This window comes from Octopus sinensis, linkage group LG18 (assembly GCF_006345805.1).
Source record: "Octopus sinensis linkage group LG18, ASM634580v1, whole genome shotgun sequence".
Taxonomy (NCBI): Eukaryota; Metazoa; Mollusca; class Cephalopoda; order Octopoda; family Octopodidae; genus Octopus; species Octopus sinensis.
The window spans coordinates 4,907,762-4,920,261 of NC_043014.1; the positions used below are offsets into that span (position 1 = coordinate 4,907,762).

At 36.0% G+C, this 12,500-nt stretch overlaps 1 protein-coding gene across 1 annotated transcript; it reads right to left on the reverse strand.

Annotated features, from left to right (window-relative positions):
• Positions 1-108: 108 nt before the first annotated feature.
• On the reverse strand, positions 109-5,527 carry LOC118767020 (short-chain collagen C4-like). The gene is made up of 3 exons (XM_036510926.1): positions 5,523-5,527; positions 4,973-5,025; positions 109-631 (listed from the first exon to the last, which is right to left on the reverse strand). Exons 1-3 carry the CDS (start codon positions 5,525-5,527, stop codon positions 135-137), a joined length of 555 nt encoding a protein of 184 aa, XP_036366819.1. The 3' UTR covers positions 109-134.
• Between the last annotated feature and the right edge of the window lie 6,973 nt (positions 5,528-12,500).

Sequence of the window (12,500 nt, forward strand, 5' to 3'; positions counted from 1 at the left end):
TTCTGTAAACTAGTACAACAGTTTATTGTAACGATAGACATACTTTAAAGAAAATATTAGGTAACACAATTAAAATTTGTTATTTCATGTAATTCACAGACATATTTTCATATGGAACCGAATTTAATTTCTGCTCAATATTTACTGCAAACAACGCAGGTTAATTCTTGACCTTCGACATACGGTGGACATGGCAATGAACCACAAGAAGCCTGAACGAAATATAATAAAGCTCCATTTTCGTTTCGGTAACCCGCTGGATCAGCTTCTGGTGCATAATCCACACACACATATTCATGTCTGCCTTTATGATTATAATGCTCGGTCATCAAATATCCTGAATACTCAGCTATCCAACCATCGTAACACTTTGTCCTGGCTGGTATCATCATAACAACAGCAGGTTGTCGTGTCAAACAGACAGCGCACGGAACGTTGTGTTGATGAAGTGATTTAGCGTTAGCAAAAGAAAAGAGTTTATTTGAGTAGTGGGATATTTCATATTCACTGCCATAAATGTAACCACCTTTTTCAACTTCTGTTGTATAATTGGCCCAAATGGGATCGTTAGGTAAACACAAGAGATTACTTCCGCCACCTGTGTGGTCAAAGAATTGTCCACCAACCACACCTAGAATTGGTAAGAATAAATCAAGTAAAAAAGATGTTAACCAAAATTATATATAAAATAACTGAAACATTCATTACAATTTGACCCTTAAAAGATGTCATGTTTAGTCGCGTGTGAAGGAATTGTGGTGTATATATGTTAGTGTTTATGTGAGTGTAAGCTGTGTGTTGAGGTATGCATGAGATCATAGCTGTGCATTTGCATTCTCTTCATATATATATATATATATATATATATCGATGTTAGCAACAAGGATATCCAGAGATAATGCAGTACGATTGTTTCATGCAACTCCATTTAATTGAACAATACAATCATTACATCAATTTAAAATATAGAGCAATCTTCAGCTGCACAAATACATAGGATTTAATTGAATTGAAACAGATTGACACATTAGTATAATTATACCTAAAATCTCTAAGAAGCTAAGGAGATACACAAAGAACAGTTTGTCTCTACTTCAGCATAGAAGTTAATAAAATTATCAAGAAATTTATGAATACTTATGAATAGAAAAAATATTCAACAATTTCTATCCTTTTTTTATAATATTCTTCTTAATAATCCTTTGGTAAACCCTAAACTTCAACTGTATTCTTAGCAACATTGTTTAAAATATTTAACTATAATATATGATAAGACATTCCGTTTCAATGTCAATAGTCTGCCAGTATGCGACCCCCTTAATTATCAGCTAACATCTTTTTTTAAGTTTTCCCTTACTAAACCTCATGGTATTGCTTATAATAATTCTTGATTTTTTTAATGACTATACCAACTAGAATGTCTGTCTCCCCACTAAGCCCTCCCTCTAACAGATACTGCCCTATGTTCTCTCAGCCTTAGATATACAAAGGATTTGTAAACAATTGAAACTGACCCAATAAAGACAAAAAAATCAGTGACAAGCCGACCTTCATGATAATTTTAGTAACTGCTATGCTGAAGTAGAAACAACATGTTCTATGTAATTTCTTGGAGATTTTAAGTATAATTATACAAATGTGTCCATATGTTCTAATTTAATTTAATGCTACGTTTTTGTGCAACTGAAGATTGCTCTAAATTTTAAACTGATGTAATGATTGCATTGTACAATTAAATGGAGTTGCATGAAACGAACGTACTGCATTATCTCTGGATATCATCGTTGCTTAGTTTAATTTTAATCCCCTTACTTTGAAATTGTATGGATAATGCCGTACTAAATTCTGGAGCCTCAACTTAAGTACCATATTCATCCGAATCTATATGATATATATATATATATATATATATATATATATATACATATACATACATATATATATATATATGTATATATACATATATATATATATATATATATATATATATATATATATGTATATATATATATGTATATATATATATGTATATATATATATATATATATATATATATATATATATATATATATATATATATATATATATATATATATATATATATATATATATATATATATGAATAAAAAATGGAGTTAACGCAGGTGTAATCAAATATTTTTACTTTCGACACATGTTTCGAAAATTCCACTGATACTATTCAAAAGAATAAATGGTATAAACAATGCAATCTTCTCCTCAGGAAAGTGAAAAAAACGAAACTCGTCAATAAGACATTTTAGCAAAAATGATGGATTTGTATAGCGATAGACAGAACGCTATTAATATTGTTTAAAAAAACGTTATATGATATAACGTCATAAGTAGCTAACAGAAACAGTAGGGATATTAATAGTGAATGTTAAATATAAAAGAAATTAAAGTTTAAATTATATTTAATGATAGAGACTACTTATATGCCCTAAATGTATGTTTTTGCCAATGCTTACATCTGTATGCTCGCTCTATAACCGTGTTTACCAGAGTATTTTTAGAAAAAATAATGAAAAATAGCTCAGAATTGCAGAGAAGACAGAATTTCTTGCCTTTGTCATATGGTATCGAAATTGAGAGAATCAACCATTCTAAATGAAATTGTTCATTCTGGTCTTTTAAATCCCAAATCAGTTTGCTGAGACCGGTACTATTCCGTTTTTTTCTATCCCTAAATGTTGAGTAATGGATAGAAATTCTCTTAGATAACTCTAACGATGTGCTTCCAATGTAAAATCGTATTTTATTACGAGTACTGATTATACACTGGTATATAGAATTTTTAACCTTAGAGTTACTTGACATAAACTTAATTCTATTGGAATTGACTTCAGATACAATAACCTTGTTATTAATATTTCTAGAGGGTTGGATGGTATTAGCTAAATTAATGTTACTATTAGTAAATGTATTAATATTTAACAGTTTGTTATTATGAGAAGAGATAATTTGCAAGAGATTTTTTTGTGTTTGAAAAACCTATCCTAACCTTATGTGAATTGATTATAGAGTAATATCTAGAATTGTTTGGAAAATTCCTAGCAATAGCTTGACGAAACAGCAATGGGAGATTAGATTTAATTTGTCACCCGTAAGGAATTATTAACCAAATATTTTTACTAGTATTCATTGCGTAATTACTTTTGAAGGTGTTATATTTACTTTTAGATCGATAATAGGGGATTAAATAAGGGCTATCTGCCTTCATTCGCTTTGTATCAGTGCGTAAGTTATGTTTGTTATCAATAATTCTTTTACGACTAGAAATCTTATCTACATTATTGAATTTACAATTAGACTGAGCAGAATCTATGTAGAAAATTTTCTCTGTATAACCTGCTTTGATTAAGGCAGAGTTATAGAATTCAGCGTTGTTATTGAATCTATCAACATTAGCAGATAATTTAGATAATCTAAATGAAATATTCTTAACTAAGTTCTTAGTTATTGCTCCAGAATGATTACTAAATTTGCTAATGTACTTAAGATTGGTCAACGGTTTACGATATGGGAGGAAAGAGTCACTGTGTAAATTAAGCCTTCGTCATATCGTCATCAAAAACGATTTTTGAGCCCATTCTACTGAAAAAATTAACTAAACTATTAACTTTTTGTACCTTTTGGTTGGAAACATTTTGGAGGTAAAGTAAACAATCATCACGATAGAGACCTCCATAAATGTTATGTAGGTATATGTATATAGAGACCTCCAATGTTATGTAGGTATATATATATTTAGACCTCCAAAAAAGTTATGTAGGTATATGTATATATATGTTGTGTGTATATACGGGTAAGTATTTGAGGTTATGACGTGGATTATTATGTAAGTTTGCATGGGGAAGTGTTTTGCGAGGATGTTAATACAAGGAGAAAAAGAAAGGAATATTGTAACGCATGTACTCGTGTTTACCCGAAACGGAAAATGTGTTCACGAGTGAACGGGGATATTTTTGGTGATGGAGTCGGCGACCGATAAAATATACGTGTAGGGTTTATAAAGAGCAGATTCAGAGCATTTTTAAGGAACGTAAGGTTGATTGGGGACGCAGTTTGTAGCAGCAGTTTTGAATTGGAAGTTTCGGAATTACCTTACAAAGATATACTGGATAATTAATGAGGTGATGTGGTGCATGAAAAGAGCAAGGGTTTAGCGATAGGATGATTTCGGTGAGGCGGAGAAGAATAGAAGTGCATTCTGTACTCTGTTGTGTTCTCTCACTAATATTTAGTCTCTCTCTATTTTACTTAATGAATAAAGTCCTTAGCTTTTTCTATCAGTTACAGTATGTAGCTTGTCCAGTCCTCATTCTACATTGTGCATTCTTTTCATTAATCGTTTACAGTCACTGTCATCAAATCAAATAGACTCTATTCAATTTAGTCCACACCTACGATCATTGGGCACTCTAGTTAATGATAGTCAAGTGGCCACTTTTCCCCTCTGGTCACTCACGTACAATACCACCATCCGTAGCCAGTACACTTGACCACCAGTTAGCAGCCTCGGTATTTGATATCTACAATCCAAAGCTGGTCAGCCTGAAATTCTTGATCGCCATGGTGGTTTTCAGTCCAGCCCTTGTCTGTAATTTAACGTAGAGATATCAATATTCTGTTGTTAGACAACATCCTTTTCACTTGGTCCGTAGTAGACAACATATAATATTCTGATTTGACCAAATACCTACAAAAAAGTTAGCAGTCTTGTGCAGTCTCTATAGGGTCTATAGGTATCGTTTCAAACGTAATATATCATAAGAGGATTTGAGAATGTTTATGTCAGACAACTCGACAAAGGGTGAGTGTGTGTGCGTGTGCGTGAGAGAGAGGGTGAGAGAGAAAGAGAGGCAACAAAAAGAGAGAATGAGAGGTATAAAAAGAGAACAAGAGAAAAACAAAAAGAGAATGAGAGGTCAGAAATATAAAGTATACTAACCGTCATATACAAGGTTTGAATAAGGAGGACAAGTTGTTCTGCCCCACCGGGTATACAATGATCCGAGACCGGGTTCTGCGAAATTAAAATGAAATAATGTAGTTTAAAAGAAAGAATTGGGGGACCATTTACAAAGTAGGATGTTGGATGGGAAGGAATTGATGGAGAAGAGAGAAATATAGAATTGAAGAAAGAACGAGTGAATGAATGAAAGTCAGAACGAAAGATGTAAATAATAAGAATAAATTGTAAAGAAAGAAAAAAGACGTTTGTCTGTTGAGCCTGTTGGTGACGTTGATGTCAAAGATTTGAGAGATTAATCTCAGAATATCAGAATGTGTATCGGTCTCCGCTATGAACGGATGTATGTATGATACGTAAACTTGGGGTATGAGTATATATACTTCTCAATAGAATAATGATAAAACGCAATATAATAATGATAAAATATTCGCCAGGTGCCAATATTCATCGGTCAATTAGAAATATCAGTTTGGAGCTCGGCGCAAATAAGGCCACCATAACTACAATATGAAAATAACAACCATACCGCATTATTTGTCGAGTTAGTTAAGAGACATCACATCCGCATCTCGAGTAGAGGAGTCCGTTCGATTAATGTATAGCACACCCCATCCAACACCGGTGCAACCAGCAAGAAGCCTGCAAATTGATCTGGGGTGCGTGGGGTGGGACACAAAATTGACGGTCTCAGGAAACCAAAGCAGATCAAGAAGGGAACAACCTTTAATAATTAAGAATTAAACTGTCTGAATTGTTAGCTATAATCTGCCTGTAAGATATAATCGGTGTCTCCTCTACAAAATTTCGTCTCTCCGTTAGCGTACACTTGGATATAGGCTTGAAACTCCACTACGCAACTGTGGTGCCAACAATATCTGCACAGGTGGGATTAGGATACTCTCAATCCCCAGCTTTCGGATTGTTTTATGGAGTGAAACCGACAAGGTGTGAGGGTTCACCTCTTGAAACTAAGGCTGAATATGAAGGGCCAGTGTGGCTGCTGTAAGTATATGCAGCACACAGCGGGGTCAAATACAAATCCTTCCTAAGCAAATTCCCCTCAGCTTTAGATATATTTGGGGTAGAGTCATTTGTCCTGCAAGGAGACTTCAGTGCACACCTTGGCGCTGATAACCGTGAGAAGGATTGATTGGAAGGAATGTCGTCAGTGAACTTAATGGAGAGGTCATAGCAGCCTTCTGTGCAGGATACACACTCTCCTCTCTCTGGTATAGATATTATTTTAAGACAGATATATTTATAAGGGTACCTGGTATAGAAATACTTGGTGACAGAGGTTTTTGATAGAGTTCGGTCATCTTTCACTCTTTGATGAACGTTTGTGTAAAAGGAAGGGGTGGAGTTGTCAACTCGTCACTACCTAAATGTCTGAAAACCTGAAAATTCCTACAGTGTGCAGAACACTGGAAATTGGTAAGTCCAGTGCAACCTACAGAATACAGTTGGAAGCCAGAGTGGATGCTGGGATCAGAAATAAAAATGTGGAGCTTTTGCATCCAAATTGGGAGTGACTATCCTGAATGAATTTGGACATCGAAATGGATTCGTGATTGTATTATTTTATTCGGCAGGTTCTTCTTCGGTTGAACGCTTATTTGAGCTAAACTCACTTAAAAGTGATAAACCTGCTGGTGAAATGTACGTCCGGCTTGATATTTTAGAAACCTTAAGTACAGATGGTATTCTCTGAGTGACCCATGTATGCTAGGTGGATGGGAACCCTGGGAAAAACACCAAGCAATTGTAATATGGGATGACAATCACAATTTTTTCAAACAAAGACCAAAGAGTGTGTTCTAATTATAGAAAAGTCTACACTAGATGTCTGGAAAAGATATGTAGGGAAGTTGTCGCTCCCAAGATTACCGTCCTGGACGGAGTACACTCGGCCAGAGAGTCGTTCAGAGATAGATCTTCGAGAAAACTTTGAAATACGTCCCAGGGTTATACGCTGTAAACCACGAAAATGCACACGATCAAGTGCTCTGGAGCGTGTTGCGGATGGTTTACCAGGAAGGTGAGTTTAATGGGTAAATACTGGTTGCCATAAAGTACTTATATGGATGTTCAAATGATTGTATTTATGTAAAAATCGAAAGTTTTCAACTTGAAGGTTTCACTTAGTTGAAGTGTGCATTGTTAGTGCCCCATCTCACGATCTTTTTTGTGAACTGGTTGAATATGCGCAGCCATTGTGGTAGAGGTATCCCAATTCATCTCTACGTGATCGGTCGACTGTTATTTGTAGACGACATGCTGCTACCTGATTCGTCTGATGGTCACCAACAACATGCACTGAATGGGTTGGCTGCCGAGTACCCCAAGGCAGGATTGACAAATACCGACTTTGTAGGAAAGTGGAACATCAATAGTTCGGGTCTCTATTCACGAATGATTGGAAGCACAAGAGTGGACAGAATGCAGAATTGTAGATATAAACGCAGTGAAGCGCCAGCTCGGGCATTTGATTCTCAGATGAAGATGTCTTGGTTCAATTATCGACGTAGCACTGCATATATACTCATATACACACAATAAATGGCATAGTATATTAGAGTAACATTTTATTTAGGAAATTATTGTAATGTATTATCTATTTTAAAATAAATTCAGGCAAGTGTCTTAGTATATATTATTGTGGACATATGGATAGTAATGTGGAACTAATTCAAATTTGGTGAAATTATAAATCATTAGTTAATGAGTCACGGGTAAAAGACTTTATCTATAAAATTAGTTCTTACTTGGTGTGTCATCAGGTTTATCGTCGAGAGATTTCTTGGATATGAAACTGTTCTGTAAAAATATAGAAATAGCATCATATAAATAGAACTTCAGGGTATTTATTATCGTTTCGAACTCAAAGCAATGCAATAGATGACAACATATTCGGACACGTATCATTGCCAACACAACCATCTCAACCCCTTAGGACTCTTCTAGAAGGCGCTTCCATCCAGTCAAAGGATTTTCTGAACAATATCATACAATACAACTCTGCATTTCAAATGACATCTTTTGGTGAATCTAAGAAAATAGATAAACATGAATTCACGCCGATGTAAAAGTTGAAGGGCAAGTCTATCCCCTCATTGTTTCTTTGGTACACGCGAATGAAAAACCACAGTTCTTCCAAATTTGCTCATGAGTGATGTAGGACAACAAACCCGACGTGAAGTCTCAGAATTTCCGATGATGGGTCGTGTTAGACACAGCGCACACTGCGGCAAAGGAGAGTATATCCACTTACAGCTTTTCGGTGCGTTCAAAAATCACACAAACCCCACCTCCAATTTTGCATGACAGGTTAAGGCCTGAAATACTCCAAACGGACGCATAGCATGTTGCTTAGTCGAATTAGCCCAGCATTTACTCTACAAATATTTTGTTGTCAATGTTGCACTTTCCTATATCACCTGTTTCAAAATGACTGGAATATATTATATACCAACTTTGCCATTTTAATCCACAGCAATGCCGGGTATGTCTGCAATTACAAACACACACACACATACACACACACACACACACACACACACACACACAAACACACACACACATACAGTCATATACACACATATTTCTACATATAAATATATATATATATATATATATATATATATATACACACACATGTATGTATATAGTTAAATTTAATCCAAACAAGAAAGCACAAAAAAACACAACAATGCGAGGACGTGGAACAAATATAGTATTATTGGACGCTCAGGAAAAAGGAAAGAAGGAGGGTTTAACGTTTCGACCGAAGCTCTTCGTCGGAAACATACGAGAAGGAAAGATCCAGAGGAGGGAAGACAGAGGAAAAAAATCGGTACATACGCGTCACATTTTGAATGACCGGAAAGAAATGGGTGAATAAAAGTTCTTTCAAAGACAGGAGAGTGGTAGAGGAGGAGGAATGTGTGTGTAAGTGTGGATAAGAGCGTGAGCGGAGGTCTGCGTTTGCGTGTGTGTGTCTGTGTGTATGTGTGCAATGATTACACGTGTGTCTGTGTGTGGTTGCGTGTTGTAGGGTTAGTAGTGTTAAGGTCAAGGAAGAAGGAATTTGGCGTGGCTCCTTTTGTCTCTACCACAGGTCAAGTAGTAGGTACTGCTAGTTTGATGTATGTGTGTGTGTGCGTGTATGTATATGTATCGTGTGTGTGTTTTGTTTGTAGTGTGTGTGTGTATGTATGTGTGTCTTCGTGTGTGTATGCGTAGAGTTTGGGTGTGTGGCGAATAACTCTCCTTTACTTAGTGCATGTGTGCGTGTGTGCTTGTATGTATAATTGTGTGCCGTGTGTATGGGATGTATGTGTGGGTTCATTTGTGTGTGTGTGTGTGTGTGTGTATATGTATGTGCGAGCGTGTGTCTTATGTGCGTGTACGTGTGCGTTTGTATGTGTTTATGTAAGCGTGTATAGGTGTATTTACGAGTATCCGCAGTGTTGTGAGTTTTGGGTGTGTGCATTCGTGTGCGTGTGTGCGTGCATATGTGTGCGCATGATTTTGCGTGCGTGTGTGTGTGTGTGCTGTGTCTATATGTGTATACGTATGTGTATGTGTGTGTGGGCGTGTAGGCAAATATTGTGTGTATGTATATGTATTTGTGTGGATGTGAATTTGTGCATGCGTGTGTGTGTGTGGGGGTTTTTGGAGTTCTGTGCGCTTAAGTGCGTGTATGTGCGTGTGTGTCTGTGCCCATGTGTGTATAATTGTGTGCGTATGTGTATTGTGTGTTGGAGGTACATGTGGGCATCTGTGCTGGTGTGTGCGTATGTACGTGGGTATGTGTGTGTGCGTGTTTTGTGTGCATATGATACATATATATATATCTCCGTGATCACCATGACCGACCAGGCTATCAGTTGTAGCCACACATCGCTGGTCACAATGCGCTTCGCATTCTTTTAGGCTTCAAATAACGCCACCCCGCGGGTTAAGCGAGCAGGCCAACAGAAGAAAGGGAAAAAAGTTGTAGCGAAAGAGTACAGAGGAGCTCACCACAACCCCGCCGGAGCGTCGTGGAGCTTTCGGTGTTTTCGCTCAATAAACACTCACAACGCCCGGTCTGGGAACCGAAACCGCGATCCTACGACCGTGACTCCGTTGCCCTAACCACTGGACCACTGCGTCTCCACACGCAAGCACACACACCACACATAAACATATAAAAATATAAACACATATCAATATATACGTATGCACGTACGCTGAAGCATACACACCATAAATATCACAAATATACGTATCTACTTATACGCATACACACACACAAACGCACACATATATGTGAGTGGACATACACTGTATAGTGTGATTGTTCGTGTACAATTGAGCACGTGTGTCTGTGTGCGTGCGTATGTGTGTGTGTTTGTGTTTATTTGTGCGTGTGTTTGTCCGTGTGTCTGTGTGTATGTATTTACATTCGTTCTTACATATTGTCATATATAAAAACCAACGTGAATTACAGTCAAACATTACGAAATTCACCGATCTACATTGGCACTCGCACGTTTTATTTTCAGTTGGAAAGAAAAGATTAAAAAAAACTCGCCTCACTTCCGTTCCTGATGGAGAGAAATAGATAAATGTGTGTAAATATGTACGTATTCCTATGTGTGTGTGTGTGTGTGTTTGTATGTGTCTGTTTCTGTGCGTGTGTGTAAGTGTACATCTAGATATAATACTTAACACTAATATTAATAGGGCTAAACGTTGCAGCGACAGGGCATGGCCATGCTGGAACCCCACCATTAGATTTTTTTCATTACGCACTTATTTCCCTCTCCAGGATTATGTCTGGTGAAAGAGCGATCGGACAGGAGTACAATTCCACTCTTCTTTGTGTTTCCTTGGGGTGTGTGTATATGTATATATTAATACATACATATATATCCATATCCATATATATATATATAGATAGATAGATAGATAGATAGATAGAGAGAGAGATAGATATGTATGTATATACATACGTAACTATATATGTGTGTATGTATATATGATATGTATATATATATATATGTGTGTGTGTGTGTGTGTGTGTGTGTGGAGGTACAATGGCCTAGTGGTCGTAGGATCGCGCTTTCGATTCTCAGACCGAGCGGTGATATATATATATATATATATATATATATATATATATATATATATATATATATATATATAATTTTAATAAGGGTTTTTCGCAATAAGTTGCGTAAACTACATACCGAATATGTTAGAAATAGCAGTCAAAGGCCTACCAATTCTATTACAACAATGGTAGAAACGGTAGCCCTTTGACTGCTATTTCTAACATTTTCGGTATGTGGTTGAAGCAACATGTTGCAAAGAGCCCTTATTATAATTATATATACTTTTACCGTATATGGTCCTTTTCCATACCGAAGTACTACTAGGTGAAATTTATTGATTTTCTTAAATTAATTATATTTCCCCCTTTATCTGTATATATGTATATATATATATATATTACAGTGTCTGTGTGGTAAGACACTTGCTTCTTAACATCAAGGTATTCTGTTCAGTCCCACTGCGTAGAAAATTGGACGAATGCCTACCAATATATACTCGAGCTGACCAGCGCCACGTCAGTAGATTTGGTAGATTGAGACTGAAAGAAGGGTGCTATACACACACACACACACACACACACACACACACACACACACACACACACACACACACACTCACACACACACACACACACATGCGTATGTATGTATATATGTATTATGTATGTGTCTGTGATTGTCGCACCACTATCGCTTCTCAAGTGATGTCGGTGTGTTTACGTCCCCGTTACATAGCGGTTCGGCTACAGATACCGATAGAATGAGCACTAGGCTTACAAAGAATAATTGCCGAAGTCGATTTGTCCTACTAAAGGCAGAGCTCTAGCATGGCCGCAGTCAAATGACTGAAACGGGTGAAAGAATATATTTATAGACACACACACACATATATATATATGTATATAGAGAAAGATACGCAGATAGTAACATACACACACGAATATACATGTTTGTATTTATATATATATATATGTGTGTATATATATATATATATATGTATATATATATATATATACATACTTAATAAAAAGAGTTCAGCAAAGATTTGCTTTACCACATACCGAAGTTTAGAAATAGCAGCCAAAAATCTTAGCTATTTCTTCTACTTTAAAAAATGATTTCTAGAGAAACCAATATATATATATATATATAGAGAGAGAGAGATATATACACAACCGCATTTATGTGTTTGTATATATATATATATTTATATATATATATGTGTGTGTGTGTGTGCGTGTGTGTGTGTGTGTGTACACGCACTAATATATTCATATATATGTATGTTTATATATATACATATATATGTATATTATATATACAAATATATGTATATGTATATATATGTATATACACATATGTATGTTTAGGTGTGTGCGCCTGTGTGTTTTTCTGTGATTACG

Bases quoted from the DNA above. Each gene is read 5' to 3' on its own strand.
- LOC118767020 (XM_036510926.1), bottom strand. The intron at 632-4,972 runs GTTAGTATACTT...TACCAATTCTAG, and splicing joins TTCAAACCTTGTATATGACG to GTGTGGTTGGTGGACAATTC.